Source organism: Rana temporaria, chromosome 8 (genome assembly GCF_905171775.1).
Source record: "Rana temporaria chromosome 8, aRanTem1.1, whole genome shotgun sequence".
Taxonomy (NCBI): Eukaryota; Metazoa; Chordata; class Amphibia; order Anura; family Ranidae; genus Rana; species Rana temporaria.
Window position 1 is genome coordinate 186306018 of NC_053496.1, and position 22236 is coordinate 186328253.

General features: G+C 46.5%; 1 protein-coding gene across 1 annotated transcript in view; it reads left to right on the forward strand.

Moving 5' to 3' along the window:
- Window positions 1-750: 750 nt before the first annotated feature.
- LOC120909708 (zinc finger protein 850-like) overlaps window positions 751-22236 on the forward strand; it is a gene marked incomplete at its 3' end in the record, with an annotated part of 54001 nt that continues 32515 nt past the window's right edge. The window contains exons 1-2 of the mRNA XM_040321438.1: window positions 751-1858; window positions 11453-12796. Coding sequence (XP_040177372.1) covers window positions 978-1858; window positions 11453-12796 — 2225 coding nt within the window. The remainder of the gene's footprint in view (window positions 1859-11452; window positions 12797-22236) is intronic.

Genomic DNA, 22236 nt, shown 5'->3' on the forward strand with positions numbered 1-22236 from the left:
CATGGACGCCCTGCCCTTCCCACACACTGCCTGCCACAGCTCGCAGTCCTGCATTACGCGGCTACTAACAGGAACGGCGTTCCCGCTGTGAGAAAAGTACAGGAACGCCAATCCCATGCGTTCCTGCAGGATTCGAGCCCTGCCTTGAGGGGGGAATTCTAAGATCCTCAGAGACAATTTGGCTGATGTGGGTGGAGTCCTGGTTTAGGGGAACCAATCAGCTCATGTCTAGTAATAATCTTTGTATTTCTATTTTAGTAGATGGACGGGAGATGAGGAAAACCTCAGAGGATTGTCTCACTTTGTCTCCAGACTGTAAAGTAGAAGATGAGGACATCACACAGTATACTATAGGAGAAAACCCGACTACCTCAAATGTCCATCCGGCACCACACAGTGTAGATGGACCATCGTATTCCTCTTATCCTGAGGAACCTCAGACTGTGCGGGACGGTGCCGGACCATCGTATTCCTCTTATCCTGAGGAACCTCAGACTGTGCGGGACGGTGCCGGACCATCGTATTCCTCTTATCCTGAGGAACCTCAGACTGTGCGGGACGGTGCCGGACCATCGTATTCCTCTTATCCTGAGGAACCTCAGACTGTGCGGGACGGTGCCGGACCATCGTATTCCTCTTATCCTGAGGAACCTCAGACTGTGCGGGACGGTGCCGAACCATCGTATTCCTCTTATCCTGAGGAACCTCAGACTGTGCGGGACGTTGCCGGACCATTGTATTCCTCTTATCCTGAGGAACCTCAGACTGTGCGGGACGGTGCCGGACCATCGTATTCCTCTTATCCTGAGGAACCTCAGACTCTGCAGGATGGTGCCGCCTTTCCAACAGATAAAAGGCTTTCCTGTACTGAGTGTGGGAAGTGTTCTCGTTATAAATCCAAACTTAATGAGCATAAAAGATCTCACGTAGAAGAGGAGGCGTATTCATGTCCTGAGTGCGGGAAAGGTTTTTCACAGATGTTTAGTCTTTACAGACATCAGAGATTGCACACAGGCGAGATGCCGTATTTTTGTACTGAGTGCTGGAAGTGTTTTGTACAAAAATCAGAACTTGTCAAACATCAGAAATCTCACACGGGTGAGAAGCCATTTTCCTGTCCTGAGTGCGAGAAATGTTTTTCAGAGAAGACCCTCCTTAATAGACATATGAGATTGCATACAGGTGAAAAGTCATGTCCTGAGTGCGGGAAATGTTTTTCACAAATGTGTAGTCTTTACAGACATCAGAGATTGCACACAGGCGAGATGCCGTTTTTTTGTACTGAGTGCTGGAAATGTTTTGTAGAAAAATCAGAACTTGTCAAACATCAGAAATCTCACACGGGTGAGAAGCCATTTTCCTGTTCTGAGTGTGGGAAATGTTTTTCACAGAAGTCCAATCTTTACACACATCAGAGATTGCATACAGGAGAAAAGCCATTTTCCTGTCCTGAGTGCGGGAAATGTTTTTCACAGAAGATCAGTCTTTACAAACATCAGAGATCTCACACGGGGGAGAAGCCACATTCCTGTCCAGAGTGCGGGAAATGCTTTTCAAGCAAGTCCAATCTTTACACACATCAGAGCTTGCACACAGGTGAGAAGCCGTATTCCTGTCCTGAGTGCGGGAAATGTTTTTCTCAGAAATCCTATCTTTACAAACATCAGATGTCTCACAGTGGGGATAAGCCATTTTCCTGTCTTGATTGCGGAAAATGTTTTTCACAGAAGTCCAGTCTTTTCAGACATCAGAAATCTCACACGGGGGAGAAGCCGTATTCCTGTCCTGAGTGTGGGAAATGTTTTTCACAGAAGTTCGTTCTTTACAGACATCAGAAATCTCACACGGGGGAGAAGCCGTATTCCAGTCCTGAGTGAGGGAAATGTTCCTCATTGATGTCCTGTCTTCCTGTACATCAGGGGTCCCACACAACCCTCGAGGTGTATTAGTGAGTGCGGGAAATGTCTTGTATATGAATGTTGCTGGACATGTGGGGAAGAAGCACACCCTGATATACACCTCAGATATACTCCATGGCTGATCTTCATCATGTAAGAAACACTTCATAAGGAGCTCAGAGATCACCAAAGACATGGATGAAGTGTTGTACCGTGTTGGCCATTGATAGCAGGAGAAAAATAAAAATGGAGTCGTTACCTCTCATTGGCTGAGTACATTTTGTGGTGGAAACTCTTGCAAGAGGTCTGTTTTCTCAAGTCGTCTTCCAGGACGAAACACGTTAACCCCACCACTTAAAAGGCGGTCCTCTAGGCCTTTTAAAATGGAGTCATTCCCTCTCATTGGCTGGAAGATTTCACAAACACTTACAGGTCTTTTTTTTTTTTTAAATCATTGTATGTGACGCGCATCCCCCCAGCCGTGACCAAATTTTATTTCAGTGATTTCCTATGATCATTGGCTCCATCTAGTAGCAATGATGTGGCACTGCAGTATTAATACCGCATTATTGCCCCATAATTGAGATGATGGTCATAGGAAATTGCTGTGATAATGAAAATAAGGCCAGAATTTGGAATAGCCAGATGAATGCTTGTCACATTAAAGGACATAAGATAATTAAACCCCCCGGCCCCAAAGCACCCACACACCCATGTTGATGGCATGTGGCCTGGTATGGTCGGGGGGCACTCAGCTGCTTTATTGAAAGCCGCAAAGGGAGATCAGTGATTGTAATCCCCCCCGCCACCACACCGATCGTTCCTGACTGTCCTTTGTGTCCTCCGTGTGATCCTCCAGTCTCCCTCTGGTCCTCCTCCACTCCCCCTTTGTGTCCTCCGTGTGATTCTCTAGTCTCCCTCTTGTCCTCCACTGTTTCCTCCTCCATGTGCTCCTCTGAGTGCTCATTGTGTGCCCCGGTCCCCCTCTGTGTCCTCCGCGTGCTCCTCCGGTCCCCTTTTGTGTCCTCCATGTGCTCATTTGGTCCCCCAACAGGGGCATGTAATTACAATTCTTGATATATTTCAGAGCAGGGCCCATTCCAGCGCCCACCAAGAGTAACTGTGAGGGCTTACAGTGTTCTGGTACCACCAACACCTAAAGTCCGATTCTCTGCAGAGTATATAGGGCAGGCCGTATAGTATATACAGGCGGTCCCATACTTTCAAACATTCGACTTACAAATGACTCCTACTTACAAACGGAGGGAGACTGCGGTGGCTCAATGCGATTGGCACTGCGCTGACAAGCCATTCACCTCTGCAGCTAGGGGTTCGGATCCCGGTCTCGGCTACATGTGAATTGAGTTTGGTGGTCTCAGCCCGGCTCCCGGTGGGTGTGCTATGCGAAGTAAGCCTGCGCTTAGTACGCCCACCCCCCTCCCACAAAAACCACCACACTTACACGCACTCAAAATTGGGTTAACATGCACGCGGTCTCTAAAAAAGAGAGGCGAAGGACTAACGGGGCTGGTTGAGCAGGCTAGATCCTCTCACTCCCTTATAGGGAGTCCCTCTGCCCCGTTGGGCTTCAAAGCGGAGCAGGTAGGGTGGGCTGTGTGGGAGGACCCCCTCACGCACCCGCCATTGCCACCCGGGGCACGGAGAAAGGTGGCAGATTGCCTCTGGGGGAGGCCTGCCTACTCCCAACACCTGCAGTCCCGCTCCTCTCTCGAGTACATGCACAAAATACACAAAAAAAAAGAAATAAACAAAAAAAAAACAAACAGAGGGAGACAACAAGAAGTGAGAGGAAATCTACCCCTAGGAAAGGGAAATTCTCTCCTGTAAGAGTTCATATGGGGAAAAAGTGTCTCCTCTCTGCTGATCCTTGTTTCCCTAAAAACCTCAAATTTTCTAAATCCAATTGTTATTGGGACAGAAAGTAAGATGAAATCTTCTGAACAGGGGCACAGACACAAATGTTACAGGGGTAATAACCCTTCCCTGTTTTCCAAAAAGCTTTAAAATAGATTTTTTGGCTGGAGCTACACTTACAAAATGTACCAGTTCCAAATTACAAACAGATTCAACTTAAGAACAAACCTACAGTCCCTGTCTTGTTTGGACCACCTGCATACTGCTGTTCAGAGTATATAGGGCCTGGGGGCCCCACGCCTTTTATTTTTTTAATTTGGGTGCCGGGTTCCCCTTAATAGCCATACAAGACCCAAAGGGCCTGGTAATGGGGGGGGGGGGGGGACCCATGACATTGTTCTCAATGAAACTAGGCAGTAATATATTTCTCTCCCCCTTGGTTGGAGTGAAGATGATCCCGTCTCTAAGGATATACAGTACAGTGTCGGCTGGTCCATATGGGGTGAGGCACCATTCCCCCCCCCGGAAAAGATTTGACAACTAGGAAAGCTAATCATAAATTATAATACAACTAACATTTTTCATAAAAAAATGTTGGTCATATCATTTATTTAAAAATAATTCTGTCTATGTGTGTGCACTGTGCGGGGCACCCGACTAATGGGAGTCTATTATGCCCGACATTTTTTGACAAGCATGTGATTAGAGCCTAAGGCTCTAATTGGCTTGTTTTCAATTGTCCTCAGGGCAGAGCTCTCTGCCCCGAACCCTCCCACTTTGGCTTTTAGTGAATCAATATTCGCCATCGCGTCACTTCTAGTTTTCATCTTCTCGTCCCGGCCAATCAGGAGGCTGAAGATTAGAAACCCGGAAAAAAAGTCCGGGTTAACACGGAAGCCGCGGATGAAAGCCGTATCGGGGGAGCCATGACCATGGTGAGTGTATACCTGGAGAGGTTTGTTTCCACACCCCCCCCCCCCTAATTTTTTTGTAGCACCAGCCGCCACGAGACGTTTCTCAGGGATGTAGTTCCTCTTGGCTCCACAAAGTGGTGATCTTCTCAAATCTACCATAGAGACAGGAAGTCTCTATGGAAGACAGGAAGTGATGTCAGGTACAACAGGAGGTTCCGGGTGAGAGGTGAGTTGAGAGGAAGTAGCAAGGAGACATCTTTGGAATCGGCACCTGAGGAGGTAATAAGATCTTATTTTCTATTTACACCAAGTAACCCCCGTCATGTTCGTCCTCTTCCTCCATAGTCACTGTGACGTCTTTTATCTCCAGCAGATGATGATACACATATATATAGTGTGGAAATGTAGATTAACCCCTTCAGGGTCAGAACATTCCCTCACTTATAGGCCTGAAACATTTCCTTTATTTTGAAAATGTATCACCTTTTCCACCAATGACCTTCTCACCTCATCAGTCTATTGTAGAATTCCTTCATCTATACAATATCACGCTTACTCCTAACGCAGGTGCTCACGCACTATAGCTGGCTTCTGTGTTCTTCACCTATAGAAGCCCCCTTTCCCATAAGGAAAGCAGGCCTACCAGTACTCGGTTGCCCCCGGGACTTATACACAATACTGCAGTGTCTGCCCACCACTCCAGGACATGCGCAATATCCGCACAGCAACCAGGTATTTGCGATTTGTAGACAGGCAGTGTGGTTCAACAACAGTCCAGGCACAAGGCAGACAAAGTTCCAAATAGTCAGGGTGAAATCCATAGTCAAAAGGCAGGCAGAGATCAGAAAGTAGTCGATATTCGAACCAAGGTCATCACTGAGGGAATCCAAACAGCAGAGCAGGTCAGACAAACTTAGAGCAGGTGTTACAAATGCAATATCACAAGCATGAGACTGCAGGCTTGGCTGGCTTAAATCAGGTTTGTGGGGATCGGATATGAAATGAGCAGGGAGGCATTGGCCGCTACGATTACAGTAATCCCGAAGGAGGGGAAGGGTGGCAAGCTCTGTTCTAGTTATAGGCCCATATCGCCACTTAATGCAGACATAAAACTTAATGCAAAAGTTTTGGCAGAATGTATGAAAGGTTTGATGACCACTCTGATCCACCCAGACCAGGTGGGATTTATCCCAGGAAGGGGTGGGAGGGACAACGGGGTAAGAACGTTACTCCTAATCCAGAGTATTAAAGAAAATGGGTCCCCAGGTCTATTCCTGTCGATAGATGCTGAAAAAGCCTTTGACAGGGTAGACAGGGGACTTATGATACAAACACTAGAAATCATGGGAATCGGGCCAAGAATGATGCAATGGATCAAAATATTATACCATCATCCTACCACAGCAATAAGAAATAAACGGCATGTTATCCTCTTCCTCCGAGATGAAAAACAGGACAAGACAGGGTTGTCCCCTGTCTCAAAAAAAACACAAGGAAGAGAGGTGCCTCTAGGTGCAGTCGTTTTTAAGATTTACTCATACATGGATCAACTCACATTTCAGTTGAAAATACAGGCATGGTAGTGTTAATGTCCGGGTGATACTTCTGCATCCTCCTTATTTTAAACTATGTCATTTTTCGGGTTGTAAAAAATGATCGTGTGTGGGCTTAAACGACGTGAAAAACCTGCGCATGCTCAGAAGCAAGTTATGAGACGGGAGCGCTCGTTCTGGTAAAACTACCGTTCATAATGGAGTAAGCACATTCATCACGCTGTAACAGACAGAAAAGCCCGAATTGTCTTTTACTAACACGAAACCAGCAAAAGCAGCCGCAAGGGTGGCGTCATCCGAATGAAACTTCCCCTTTATAGTGCCATCTTACGTGTTGTACGTCACCGCGCTTTGCTAGAGCATTTTTTTTTAACGATCGTTTGTAGGCAACGTCATTTTAATGATGAAGTTGGGAAAAAAACGTCGTTTTTTCGAGAGGCTGAAAAACTTTGTTTTTTACAAGCCGGAAAACGATTGTGTGTACGCGGCATTAGAGTTTAGAACCACAACAGGAATAGTATATATAGTTAAACACAAAATTACTGAAAGAACAGGAATTTATAACAAGGGGAGAGGGGGGGGGGGGCAGGGTGGTTTTGGAGTGGGAGGGGGGGGGGAATTTCAGGATCAACATATGATATATATTTAATTTTCATACTTGAAGTGGAATGTTGTAACCTGTATTGATAGAATAAAAAAAAAATCAGGTTTGGTCTCCACCCAGAGACTGACCACATCAATCACCTTGCAGATGGGCCTCCTCAATCTCCTCTCTCCTCCTGTACTCTTCCCACCCCCCTTCTCCTGAGATCATCCCCCAGACCTCCTCCTCAGACCCTACCCAGACCTCCTCTTTCCTCCTCAATTCCCTCCTAGACCTCCATTTCAGACCCCCATCAGACTTCCTCTCTCCTCCTTAGACCCCCCTGTCCTCCTCTCACCCCCCCCCCTTCCTCTTCAAATCACCCTCAGACCCCCACAAGAAGGAAGAGATGCAGCTGTTCTGTATACCTGCCATGGCATGATTAAATGGAATGGGGTCACACTGCAACTGCGTGCAATAAAAACTCTTCCGTTTGCTGCAATGTACCACAACTATTGGTGCTATTTTGCCCCTTGTCACAGACATTACATTGATTGTGCTCTGCATGCCGCTATTAGCCCCTTCTCCTTGTGAGGGAGGGGCACAATTTGCCCTGGGCGGTGGATGACCTTGTCCCAACACTGGGTGCCAGAGGCTGCTTGGACTGAGACCACTCTCATAGGGTTTCAGACACTGGTCATTCCCTGGTCCTCAGCAAGAATCTCATCTGTGAGCAAAAAGAAGAGCGCCCTCCTGCACTGTTCGGGGTTCCTGAGAATGCACTGGATGCCAATAACTGCGCCGTTGCGCAGGGTAAACGGGTGCCACGAAGAGACTCATGGTCCTCAGCTGTGAGGGTCTAAGACTGTTTAGATAGATACCTCACGGCCCCCAGCTGTGAAGTTTGCTAGCAGTTTTAGAGCAGTGTTGCCAACCGTCCTTATTTTTACGGACAGTTCGTAAAAACGGGCACTTTTTCCCCCCGTTCGTAAATGTCCGTGGTTGCGGGAATGTGCCAGTAAAAATAGCCGAGATCGGTTAGGCTTGGAATGGCAAATGGAGGTTGGAGGCAGGTGTTGATTGGAGGGGTGATGGGGGATGGAGGCAGGGGGCAATAGAGGCGGTGGAGATTGGAGGCAGGGGGTGTTGGTGGCACCTCAGAGGGGGATGGTGGCACCACAGAGGGTGTGGGATGGAGACAGTGGTTTTTGGTGGCACCGCAGAAGGGGATGGAGGCAGGGGACAATGGAGGCAGGGGGGTGATTGGATGCAGGGGGCCTGGGGGAGATTGGAGGCAGGGGGAGATTGTGGCACCGCAGAGGGGGGTGAAGGCAGGGGTTGTTGGTTGCAGAGGGGGATGGAGGCAGGGGGTGTTGGTTGCAGAGGGGGATGGAGGCAGGGGGTGATGTGACTAAATAATTTCCCCTTTTTATATCGAAAATAACAGAAATATGTTTTTTTTTTACCTTAATATCTACCTTAAATCACATTGCTATTTGCCTAGCGTACTTGTTTGTAGCCTAAATACTGAAATTTGCACCTAAAAATGTAATTTAGTAACTTTTGTGAAATGCCAGTAAAAACGTGGCTGCACCAGTAAATTTTGGGTGTCGTGCCAGTAAATTTTAATCTGGTAGGTTGGCAACACTGTTTTAGAGTATCCCAAACCCCCGAGTTCTACAAGCAATTCGTTACAAATAGACAATCCCCTAGACTGTTTATTGGAGCAAATGGACTGTTGCTTGGGTGACTGGCGGACTCTATACTGTATGAGAAACAACCAGATATGATCAGATGCTCCTGCGGGGGGCGCACTACACATCTATAAGGAATCGATATACAGTACATACACACACATCACAAGGCTGTGTTCACACTACAAAATGTTTCTCGGGGCTGCAGTTCCTCTGAGACCCACAAGGTGGTGATATCGCACCTGTCTAGATAGGAAGTCTCTATGGAAGACAGGAAGTGATGTCAGGTACAGGCAGGAAGCTCTTTGTGATATGAGGAAGAGGTGACGTTGATGAAATCGGCAGCAGAGGAGGTAATAAGATCTTATTTTCTAACCCCCGTCATGTCCGTCCTCTTCCTCCATAGTCACTGTGACATCTTTTATCTCCAGCAGATGATGATACACACATATATAAATCCTATATAATAATATAATATATTGTGCCAACAGTTTGCACAACATGAGGGCAGACCGTACAGTTATAATACAGGAGGAATCTGAGGAAGGGCCAAGGGAGGGTGAAGTGATTCAAAAGGCAATAATTATGGAGAATGGGCTGATGGAGAAAATAAAAGTCCAGTTGTTAGGTGGGGGGGCGGGAAAGGCTTCTCTGAAGAGAAAAGTTTTCAGGGATCGGCTAAAATTGGACAGAGTAGGAGATCATCGGACGGATTGGGGTAGGGACCTCCATAGGATGGGAGAAGCTCTGGGAAAAGTCCTGGAGATGAGCATGGGAGGAGGTGAAATGGGAGCTAGTGAGCAGAAGGTCTTGGGAGAAACGAAGAGAACAATTTGGTTGCTATTGTGGAACGAGGTTAGTGATGTAGCTGGGGGCTGAGTTGTGGATGACTTTGGTAATGTTGTTGCTGTATTGAATTGAATTTTGTTGGGTGAGTGGAAGCCAGTGGAGGGATTGGCAGAGAAAGAAGTGAGGGTGATATATACAGGCTGTGGGGTGGAGAAGAGGGGTGAGGGAAAGAGAGATTAAGGAGAGAAGACACAACTGTCAGAAGGATTGGTAGAAAGCACATGTTACAGAGAGGAAGGAGAGCTGAATGGGGAATATGATGTGTCCTGGCGAAGCCCAAAGGCAACGTTCATCTTTCAGTTTAGGAGAGGAGGGACGCACCCGGGAGAAATTATTCTGTGTACAGAATCCTCCCAATGTCCCTCCAATCAGAGTCAGAGAATCCTATGACATCACACTGACCTCACAGCTCCTCCTAATATCCCTCTACCCGACTCTTTTTTTCTGATGCTCTTAGGATGTGGGCCGACCCCTGGCCTCCTCACTTTCAAAGTAGGGCTGTTGGACCTGCATTGTATGTAATATCAGAAACCTCAGCATGAAGTGGGGTTTAAATAAAGAGACCTGACCAGTGAGGTGAGGAGGATTCTGGGAATGTCATTTGATTTTATTTATTTGTGTTCAGATCTAGAGTTTTCCTCCTGTGAAGTCTGGAGATCATATGACCATCACATTGCCTCCACCTCCCTCCCTGATAGAATAGAGAAATACAAAGAAGATTCTAGAAGTCACCAGAGAGATCATCGAGCTGCTGACAGGAGAGGTGAGCGGTGCCGGGAAGGACGTCATGATGGAGAATCAGCCGCCCCTCACATCACCGGGTAAGAGGAGACTTTATTGTAAAGGAGAGAGCAGTACGGAGGCTCCACCTAGATCCCCCATCATCTGATAAACACATAGAAACAATGTATTCAGTCAGTGTGTGTGTTTCCTACAGATGGATCCAGTAATGGGAACCCACCAGAGAGATGTCCCCGTCCTCTGTATTCCCGGGATCCCACACAGGAAGGTCACACCATCCCCCACCATCATCAGGTAGATGAGGAACAATTATTGGTGGTTATGATTTATACACAAACCTGTTTATTATAATGAATGTTTTATTATATATTCAGAGTGGAAACCTCGGGGATGATAATATTGGTGTTAAAGAAGAGTATAAAGAGGAGGATGAGGAGTATGGAGTGATGGAGGAGTTTTCAGAAGGACACAAGGATATGATGGAGCCACCTAATACCAGGAACCCACCAGAGAGATGTCCCCGTCCTCTGTATTCCACACAGGAAGGTCACACCATCCCCCACTGTTACAAGGTTGGTGGGGCGGAGCATCTAGAACATGGACTGGTGGAGATGATGTGTGGATTTTGTATGTAAGTTTATATCTTACAGATGATATTCTCTCTCATTCTCTTGGTTTAGAGTGGAGATCCAATCGATATAGAATTTGAGGTGAAATCAGAAGAAGAAGAGACGTATGTGAGGGATGATCAGCAGTCTATGGAGGAGGATGGAATAACGAGGACATTTATAGAGGAGGACACTCCTACAGAGATCAGCACAGGTGGGTCATTAACACTAAATCCATTCCTCCACCCATACTGCTCACTGATTGGTCCAGAGTAGGGCGGGGACTGGGTGATATCAGCCTGTAATCCCCTGGTCACTTTCCTGAGCTGTGTTCCCCGTCCTGTATTCCTGTATTTCTCTCGAATAATCTTCCTTCTCTGTGCTGCAGACACAATTTATGTCTCTAGACTGAAATTTATGGAGATTCTGGGGTTCAGCTGCCTGATGTGGGCGGAGTCCTGGTTTAGGGGAACCAATCAGCTCATGTCTAGTAATAATCTTTGTATTTCTATTTTAGTAGATGGACGGGAGATGAGGAAAACCTCAGGGGATTGTCTCACTTTGTCTCCAGACTGTAAAGTAGAAGATGAGGACATCACACAGTATAGTCCAAGTGAAAACCCGACTACCTCAAATGTCCATCCGGCACCACACAGTGTAGATGGACCATCGTATTCCTCTTATCCTGAGGAACCTCAGACTGTGCGGGACGGTGCCGTCTCTCCAACAGATAAGAGGTTTTTCTGTCCTGAGTGCGGGAAGCGTTTCCAATCTAAGTCTACTCTTAATTTGCATAAAAAAATTCATACAGGTGAGAAGCCACATTCCTGTTCTGAGTGCGGGAAATGTTTTTCAGTGAAGTCCAGTCTTTTCAGACATCAGAGATCACACACGGGGGAAAAGCCGTATTGCTGTCCTGAGTGCGGGAAGTGTTTTTCAGTTAAGTCGCTTCTTGACACACATCAGAGATCACACAGGGGGGAGAAGCCGTATTCCTGTCCTGAGTGCGGGGAATGTTTTCCTCATAAGGCCCATCTTTCCAGACATCAGAGATCTCACACGGGAGAGAAGCCGTATTCCTGTCCTGAGTGCGGGAAATGTTTTTCAGATAAGTCCAATCTTTCCACACATCAGATATCTCACACGGGGGAAAAGCCGTATTCCTGTCCTGAGTGCGGGAAATCTTTTTCATTGAAGTCCAATCTTATCACACATCAGAGATTGCATACAGGGGAAAGGCCATATTCCTGTCCTGAGTGCGGGAAATGTTTTACATTTAAGACCGCTCTTTCCAGACATCAGAGATCGCACACGGGGGAGAAGCCGTATTCCTGTCCTGAGTGCGGGAAATGTTTTTTAGATAAGTCCAGTCTTACCACACATCAGAGATCTCACACCGGGGAAAAGCCGTATTCCTGTCCTGAGTGCGGGAAATCGTTTTCATTGAATTCCAGTCTTATCACACATCAGCGATTGCATACAGGGGAAAGGCCGTATTCCTGTCCTGAGTGCGGGAAATGTTTTACATATAAGACCGCTCTTTCAAGACATCAGAGAGTGCACACGGAGCTGAAGCCGTATTCCCGTCCTGAGTGCGGGAAATCTTTTTCATTGAATTCCAGTCTTATCACACATCAGCGATTGCATACAGGGGAAAAGCCGTATTCCTGTCCTGAGTGCGGGAAATGTTTTACATATAAGACCGCTCTTTCAAGACATCAGAGAGTGCACACGGAGCTGAAGCTGTATTCCTGTCCTGAGTGCGGGAAATCTTTTTCATTGAATTCCAGTCTTATCACACATCAGCGATTGCATACAGGGGAAAGGCCGTATTCCTGTCCTGAGTGCGGGAAATGTTTTACATATAAGACCGCTCTTTCCAGACATCAGAGATCACACACGGAGCTTAAGCCGTATGCCTGTCCTGAGTGCGGGAAATGTTTTTCAACGAAGTCCCATCTTTCCACACATCAGACATCTCACACGGGGGAAAAGCCATATTGCTGTACTGAGTGTGGGAAATGTTTTTCAGTGAAGTCCAATCTTTCCAGACATCAGCGATCTCACACGGGGGAGAAGCCGTATTCCTGTCCTGAGTGAGGGAAATTGTTCCTCACTAAAGTCCTGTCTTCCTGTACATCAGGGGTCCCACACAACCCTCGAGGTGTATTAGTGAGTGCGGGAAATGTCTTGTATGTGAATGTTGCTGGACATGTGGGAAAGAAGCACACCCTGATATACACCTCAGATATACTCCATGGCTGATCTTCATCATGTAAGAAACACTTCATAAGGAGATCAGAGATCACCAAAGACATGGATGAAGTGTTGTACCGTGTTGGCCATTGATAGCAGGAGAAAAATAAAAATTGAGTCTTCACCTCTCATTGGCTGAGTACATTTTGTGGTGTAAACTCTTGCAAGAGGTCTGTTTTCTCAAGTCGTCTTCCAGGACGAAACGTGTTAACCCCACCACTTAAAATGCGGTCCTCTAGGGATTTTTAAAATAAAAATTGAGTCATTCCCTTCCATTGGCTGAGGACATTTTGTGGGGGAAGATTTCACAAACACTTCCAGGTCTGTTTCTATAAACTTTGTAGAATGAATGTGTAAAGGAAATGTGTAAGTTCTGTATAGAATTGTATTCTATGTTGTATGTATTGCACACGGCACTAATAAAGTTTTCATTCCATGTTTGCATTCTTTCCAGTCCTGATTAGAATTAGCCCCGCCTATGTTACGCCCCTTGTTACCATAAAAGTACAATTGTAATATTAATGTGATAGCTACGTAATCATGTGTATAAAAACCTTCCATTGTGTCATAATAAAACACAACAGTTATTTGGGAAGATGCGGAGTGTATCTTCTGTGTCTGTTCCCTCCTGCAGTAGTTATTTATTTGGAACCGCCAATCAATATGAGGATTAGTGTTGAGCGGAATACGCCATATTCGATTTCGCGATATATCACGAATATATAGCCGAATATTCATGAAATATTCGCTAAAATCAAATATTCGTGATATTTTATCAAAAAAATTTTTTTGCGAAATTTCGCTAATGCGAAACTGATTGAGAAATTTTGCTAATGCGAATGCGAAACTGATTGAGAAATTTCGCTAATGCGAATGCGAAATTGATTGCGAAATTTTGAAACATTCAATTTCACCTGTCCTTTGGAAAAAGTGTGGTTTTACGTAATGGACCCTGCAACTAACAAGGTATTAATAAAATAAATACATTATTATATAGATTTGAGGGTTTAATTTGACCAATTTGTATATTGATTAGTTTAATAAATATTGAATAACCATAGATTTGGAAAATACAAGTAAACCGTTTACGTTGACATCTCTTAAATGTCTTTATGTTAAACAGTTATTATTCTCATTAAAGAGGTGAAATGCAAATGATGATGACACGGGACAAAAGATGGAAAATTCTTTGAAGATGTGATACACTGGAAAAACGCACAGAAACACTCCACTCTCTCCTATGACAACTGTGGTAGGAGAACTCTGATTGGCTCTGATGCAAAAGAAGGGCGGAGAAAGTATTCGCGAATATTCGGAAATCGAATATTCGCGATTGCGAATATTCGGCAACATAAAAGGATCGCCTCAGCTTAGCTACTCGGCCGAGGGTCTCTAATCATACCAGCAATGCTTTTAGACGTCGATGGAGATCACTAGGATGTGATCTGTTTTAAAAATAAAATTGAAAAAATATGAATATTCGGAATAGCGAATATTGGCCGCGAAATTCGAGTTATTCGCGAATATTCGAATATGCCATATTCGTAACGAATATTCGCAATGTGAATATTCGTGAGCAACACTAATGAGGATAGGAGTTGCCTATCAATAAGATTCCAGAACAAATGTGACGCGCATCCCCCCAGCCGTGACCGGTATTGGTCATATTTTATTTATGATTTCCAATGGTCATTGGCTCCATCTAGTGGCCATAATGTGTTAGTTCTCTATTTTTATGATTAAGGTTTTTCAGAAGAAATTATGGCCGCTCGATGTTGCCGACGATTATAGGAAATGATTGTTTTTATTGAATCAGGGCCAGAATTCGTCACGGCTGGGAAATGAGAGAGAGAGAATATCGCTCTATCTATCTATCTATTTGTTTATTTCTAGAACTGACCCATGAGAATAAAATGTCAGCCGTTGCAATTTTTTTATGCCGCGCTGTATTTGTGGGGTAGAGGCGTGTCCCTTCAGGAAACAGCACATTCCCCAATTAGGGTAACGAGCCAATGAAAATGGATCTTTACCACGTGGCCGGCTGTGTCCAATCACAGCCAGTCACATGCACGGTCTTCGTGCCCGCCCCTGTCACCAGCTCATCAGAGTACCTGTCACCTCTTTACTTCTGCCCTAGATCACAAGTGATGTCATGGTCCTCCTAAATCTAAGAGGTGATCAGAGATGATCTGGTCTCTGTTCACCTCCATGGCCAGCCGCACAAACCGTTGGATCGTTTCTTCAACCATAAGAACGGTGAGCACGAGAAACACTGCTGAGCAGCGGAAGGGGGGTGGGGGGCCTGCCCCTAAAAGCGATCCAGCAGCTAATCAGCCAAATCTGGGGAAGCCATCCAGTGGCTGTATAGAGGTTATAACCCCGTGACGGCGTCTGAGAGCGCACTTCTCCTTCACCAGAATGTTCCAGAAGAGTACTGTTGGACAAATGATTCCATCATTGTAGGTAGGTTTGGGAAGGTTTCGTAATTTGGTGTTTGGCTATTTCCACCATTGGCCACGTCTGTAAAATATCTAATCCTCATGTTTGCCGATACTCTGATACCGGACAGGTAATATCATAGATTTCCATAACCAAGAATGAGATGAGGAAGGATCCATATCGTGTCCAATCATGAAGCAGAATTATTTTTAAAACCTAATCCTGCTTTAAAGTAATCCACAACTTTATCCCTGACCTGTCTGGTGTGTTCCTTGGCCCTCATGATGCCATTTTTTCACTAAGGTTCTCTAACAAACCTCTGATGGCTTCACAGAACAGCTGCCTTTATACTGAGATTAAATGACATACAGGTGGACTATTTACTAATTAGGTGACTTCTGAAGGCAATTGGGTTCTCTAGATTTTAGTTAGGGGTATCAGAGTAAAGGGGGCTGAATACAAATGCCCTTCCACACTTTTCACATATTTGTTTGTAAAAAATGTATCAGGGGAGCTGTGAGTGTGGAACTGGAGGGGTTTGTTTGTGCCCCCCCCCCCTTAAAAAATAAAATAACATTTTTGGAACCAGCCGCAACTGCACACACAGCAATAGGCCTTGTTCACACTAAGACATTTCTCAGGGCTCCACAAGGTAGTGTCTACCATAGAGACTGGAAGTCTCTATGGAAGACAGGAAGTGATGTTAGGTACAGACAGGCAGTGATGTCAGGTACAGACAGGAATTCACAGGTGAGAGGTGAGTCGGGAGGAAGTAGATAGAAGACATTGCTGGAAGTGACAGCAGAGGAGGTAATAAGATCTTAGGGCCAGATTCACAGTCGAGATACGACGGAGTATCTCAGATACTCCGTCGTATCTCTCAGAGTATCTATGCGACTGATTCAAGGGGCCAGATTCACAAAAGAGATATGATGGAGTATCTCAGATACACCATCGTATCTCGGATTTTTACTGGTCCTATCTATGCACCTGATTCATAGAATCAGATACGCATAGATAGGGCTGAGATCCGACAGTGTCACACTGTGTTACACTGTCGGATCTTTTTTTTGATTTAAAAATGGCGCCGGGGGCGTTCCCGCTGATTTACACTGAATAATATGTAAATCAGCGAGATACGCGAAATTCACGAACGTACGCGGACCCGACGCTGTGTTCTTACGTCGTTTCCGTAGCGCGGTACCCGTCGTATACTTACCCCTGCTAAAAGCAGGGGTAAGTATTGTTAAGTATGGCCGTCGTTCCCGCGTCGATTTTGAAATTTCCTACGTCGTTTGCGTACGCCGATTCACGAACACGCGCGTCGCAAGTCCCGCTCACGTCGCAACCACTGACGTCCTATTGACGTCAGTGGGAGCAATGCACGCCGGGAAATTCCCCGGACGACGCATGCGTATTTAAATCGGCGCGGGAGCGCGCCTGATTTAAATATGACACTCCCCTAGCCGCGGAATTTGAATTCCGCTGGGGGAGTTAGGATCCGCCGTCGCAAGTTTGGAGGTAAGTGTGTTGTGAATTTGACACTTTCCTCACAAACTTGCGAGGGCGGATCTTAAAACACATAGGTTACACGGATCTAAAGATCCGCTAACCTTTGTGAATCTGGCCCATAGAATCAGTTACGCATAGATATCCCTAAGATCCGACAGGTGTAATTGTTTTACACTGTCGGATCTTAGGATGCAGTACCGCGGCCGCCGCTGGGGGGATTTTGCGTCGTAAACCAGCGTCGTGTATGCAAATTAGGAGTTACGGCGATCTACGATGGATTTTCGCGTTCGCTATGTTGTCGGTAGTCAAGTTTCCCGTCGCAATTTTAGTCGTTATTTGACCTGCCCTAACTTTACACAGCAATCGTATTGCTGTATAAAGTATGGCCGTCGTTCCCGCGTCGAAATTTAAAAATTAACGTCGTTTGCGTAAGCCGTCCGGGAATACGGAATTACGATACGCGCGTCGCCGTTCGAAAAAAATTACGTCACTCCGCGCAAAGCACGGCGGGAATTTCGAAACGGAGCATGCGCAGTAGGTCCAGCGCGGGAGCGCGCCTAATTTAAATGGCACACGCCCATTTAAATTACGCGGGCTTACGCCGGAGGCTGCCAGCGTAGGTTTTCATTGCAAGTGCTCTGTGAATCAGGCACTTGCGATGAAAACTTGCGGCGGTGTAACGTATCTATTTTCTATTTAAACCCAGTGACCCCCGTCATGTTCGTCCTCTTCCTCCATAGTCACTGTGACGTCTTTTATCTCCAGCAGATGATGATACACACATATATAGTGTGGAAACCTAGATTAACCCCTTCAGGGTCAGAAAATTTCCCCCACTTACAGGGCTGAAACATTTCCTTAATTTTCGCGATGTGTCACCTTTCCCACCAATCACCTTCTCACCTCCTCAATCTATTGTAGAACTCCTACATCTATAATAACAATTTCACGCTTACTCCTATCGCAGGTGGTCAGACACTATAGCTGGCTTCTGTGTTCTTCACCTATAGCAGGAGGTAGCCTCATCAGGACACATCAGTGATGGAGAAAAATTGCCTGTTTGCAAAATGTTATAAAAAAACTATGAAACAGTTATTATTTTTTTTTTTTTCAAAATGTTCAATGTTTTTTTTTTGTTATTTTAGCAAAAAATTAAAAACCCCAGTAATGATTGAATACCGCCAAAAGAAAGCTCTATTTGTGTGATAAAAATGTCATATGTGTACAGTGGCCCAGATTCGGGTAGCAATTGCGTGTGTGTAACCATTGTTACGCAGCGCAATTGCTTACTTGCGCCGGCGTTACGAATGCTCCTGATTCAGGAACCTTGTAACGCCGACTGCAGCCTAAGAAATGACTGGCATAAGGCTCTTATGCCCGCATATCTTAGGCTGCATTCTTACGTTGGCCGCTAGGTGGCGTTCCCGTTGTGGTCAGCGTATAGTATGCAAATTGCATACTAACGCCGATTCACAGCGTTACGCGAGCCCTGCGTACGCAGTTTACGTTGTTTGCGTACGTCGGGTTTCGCGTAAGGCTGCACATGCTAAAAGCAGGGGCAGCCAATGCTAAGGATACCCGTCGTTCCCGCGTCGCGAGGTTTAAATTTTACGTCGTTTGCGTAAGTGAATCGTGAATGGCGCTGGACGCCATTCACGTTCACTTTGAAGCAAATGACGTCCTTGCGACGTCATTTACCGCAATGCACGTCGGGAAAGTTTCCCGACGGAGCATGCGCTCTACGCTCGGCGCGGGAACGCGCCTAATTTAAATGATTCCGCCCCCTACGGGATCATTTAAATTGCGCGCGCTTACGCCGGGCATTTTTCCGGAGCGCCCACGCAATTTACGGAGCTACTGCTCCGTGAATCGTGGGTAGCGCAGAAAATTTGCGGGGGCGCAGGGCAAAAACGGTGCCCTGCGCCTACGTAAAAAATGCGCAAACGTTACTGAATCTACCCCAGTGTTCATATGACCGCGCAATAGTCATTCAAAGTGTGACAGCGCTGAAAATTGGCCTGGGCAGCAAAGAGGGTAAAATTGCCCGGTAGGCAAGGGGTTAATGTTGCTAGCAGTTCTGGAGTATCCCAAACCCCCGAGTTCTACAAGCAATTCAATACAAAAGACAAACCCCTGAGACTGTTTATAGGACCCAGAGGGAGTGGACTGTTGCTTGGGTGACTGGGGGGGCCTCTGTACTGTTTGGGAAAGTTATCATCAGTGGCTCCTGCGGGGGGAGCACTACACATCTATAAGCATAGCTCCCAACTGTCCCGGATTTCGAGGGACTGTCCGTGAGTTCCTCTGTCCCTCTTCCCTCCTTATTTGTCCTTCATGTTGGTCTGATCTATAGAGCTGTGTATAAAATGCACATTTTATCTTTGAAATAGTGTTTCCCAGCGCTAAACCTTTCATCCAATTTTACAATTGCTGCATCTGTAAATTCAAAAAGTCAGTGGCCCAGATTCAGGTACCGCTGCGCACTTCTTACGGAGGCGCAGCGTCCCGTTTTTGCCCTGCGCCCCCGCAAATTATCTGCGCTGCGCTTCATTTACGAAGCAGTAGCCACGTAATTTGCACGGGCTGTCCTCAAAAATGCCCGGCGTAAGGGCGCGTAATTTAAATGATCCCGTAGGGGGGCGTGGATAATTTAAATTAGGCGCGTTCCCGCGCCGAACGTAGTGCGCATGCTCCGTCGGGAAACTTTCCCGACGTGCATTGCGGCAAATGACGTCGCAAGGACGTCATTTGCTTCAAAGTGAACGTGAATGGCGTCCAGCGCCATTCACGATTCACTTACGCAAACGACGTTAAGTTTTAAATTCGTGACGCGGGAACGACGGGTATACGTAGCATTGGCTGCCCCTGCTAATAGGGGCAGCCTTACGCAAAAACTGACGTACGCAAACAATGTAAACTGCGTACGCAGGGCTCGCGTAGGGTTGTGAATCGGCGTTAGTATGCAATTTGCATACTATACGCTGACCACAACGGGAACGCCACCTAGCGGCCTGCGTAAGAATGCAGCCTAAGATATGACGGCATAAGGAGCCTTATGCCTGTCATTTCTTAGGCTGCAGTCGGCGTATCGAGGTTCCTGAATCAGGAGCATTCGATACGCCGGGGCAAGTAAGCAATTGCGCTGCGTAACTATGGTTACGCAGACGCAAGTGCTCTCTGAATCTACCCCAGTGTAAAGTAATTGTAGGGGTGAAAAAAAAGCACTTGTGGGTTTACCTTATCCTTTTTTTTTTTGTATTAAATCTTCTTTAGGGGGCGTGACAGGGTGTGTGTCCTACCTACTACTACCTACCTACTTTTGCTAATAGGTCTCCCTCATTCCCATCTAAGAAAGTTGGGAGGTATACTATAAGGATATACAGTACATACACACACAGCACAAGGCCGTGTTCACACTACGAGACGTTTCTCTGAGCTCCACAAGATGGTGATCTTCTCACATCTACCCAGACAGGAAGTCTCTAAGGAAGACAGGAAGTGATGTCAGGTAAAGACAGGAAGTGATGTTAGGATAAAGACAGGAAGTGATGTTAGATAAAGACAGGAAGTTCCATGAGGTACGAGTAACAGAGGAGACATTGTTGGAAGTGGCAGCAGAGAAGGTAATAAGATCTTATTTTATATTTACACCCAGTAACCCCGTCATGTCCGTCCTCTTCCTCCATAGTCACTGTGACGTCTTTTATCTCCAGCAGATGATGATACACACATATATTATTATACAGGATTTATATCGTGTCAACAGTTTGCACAACGTGAGGGCAGACAGTACAGTACAATATAATACAGGAGGAATCAGAGGGCCCTGCTCCTTGGAGCTTACAAACTAAGATGGAGGGTCAAATGATACAAAAGGCAATAACGGTGGGGGATGGGTTGATGGAAAAAATAGAAGTCCAGCTGTTAGGTGAGGGGAGGTTAGGTTTCTCTGAAGAGAAGGGTTTTCGGGGATCATCTAAATATGGACAGAATAGGAGATACACAAATTGGGATAGGGAGTTCCAGAGGATGAGAGAGGCTCTGGAGATGAGTGTGAGAGGAGGTGACATGAGAGCTAGATAACAGGAGGTCTTGGGAGGAATGAAGAGAACGATTTGGTTGGTATTGTAAGACTAGGTTAGTGACGTAGCTGGGGGCCGAGTTGTGTATGACTTTGTAAGTTGTAACTATTTTGAATTTAAAGCGGATGTCCGCTGAAAAAAATATATATTAAAAGTCAGCAGGTACAAATACTGCAGCTGCTGACTTTTAATATCGGCACACTTACCTGTCCTGGAGTCCAGCGCCGTCCTCAGCAGAGGACGAGCGATCGCTCGTCACTCTGCTTCCCCCCCACCCCGTCATCCTCGGTGAGGGAACCAGGAAGTGAAGGGCTCCGGCTTCACTGCCCGGTTCCCTACGGCGCATGTGCGAGTTGTGCTGCGACTGCTGATTGGCTCCCGCTGTGCTCTGGGAGCCGAGTGTTCCCAGAGCACAATGGGGGGAGGACGGGAGGTGACCTCCTGCCCGCAGACTGTGGCCGCAAGTGGGTGAAAATACCTGTCTTTAGACAGGTATCTGCACCCCCCCTCCCCCTGAAAGGTGTCAAATGTGACACCGGAGGGGAGGGGGGGCTGTTCCGATCAGCGGGAGTTCCACTTTAGGGTGGAGCTCCACTTTAATTTGTTGGGTGAGTAGAAGCCAGTGGAGTGATTGGCAGAGAGGGGTGGAGGACACTGAATGGAAGCCAGTGGATGGATTGGCAGAATGGATTGGAGGACACTGAATGGAAGCCAGGGGAGGGATTGGCAGAGAGGGGTGGAGGACTCTGAATGGAAGTCAGTGGAGGGATTGGCAGAGAGGGGTGGAGGACACTGAATGGAAGTCAGTGGAGTGATTGGCAGAGAGGGGTGGAGAACTCTGAATGGAGGCCAGTGGAGGGATTGGTAGAGAGGGGTGGAGAACTCTGAATGGAGGCCAGTGGAGGGATTGGCAGAGAGGGGTGGAGAACACTGAATGGAGGCCAGTGGAGGGATTGGCAGAGAGGGGTGGAGAACACTGAATGGAGGCCAGTGGAGGGATTGGCAGAGAGGGGTGGAGAACTCTGAATGGAGGCCAGTGGAGGGATTGGCAGAGAGGGGTGGAGAACACTGAATGGAGGCCAGTGGAGGGATTGGCAGAGAGGGGTGAAGGACACTGAATGGAAATATAATAAGCCCGGTTTTGGATAGATTGAGTTGGAGGAAGTGGTCTGATATCCAGGCTGATATATCTGTTAGTAAATTAGTGATACGTGAGGAGACTGAAGGAGTGA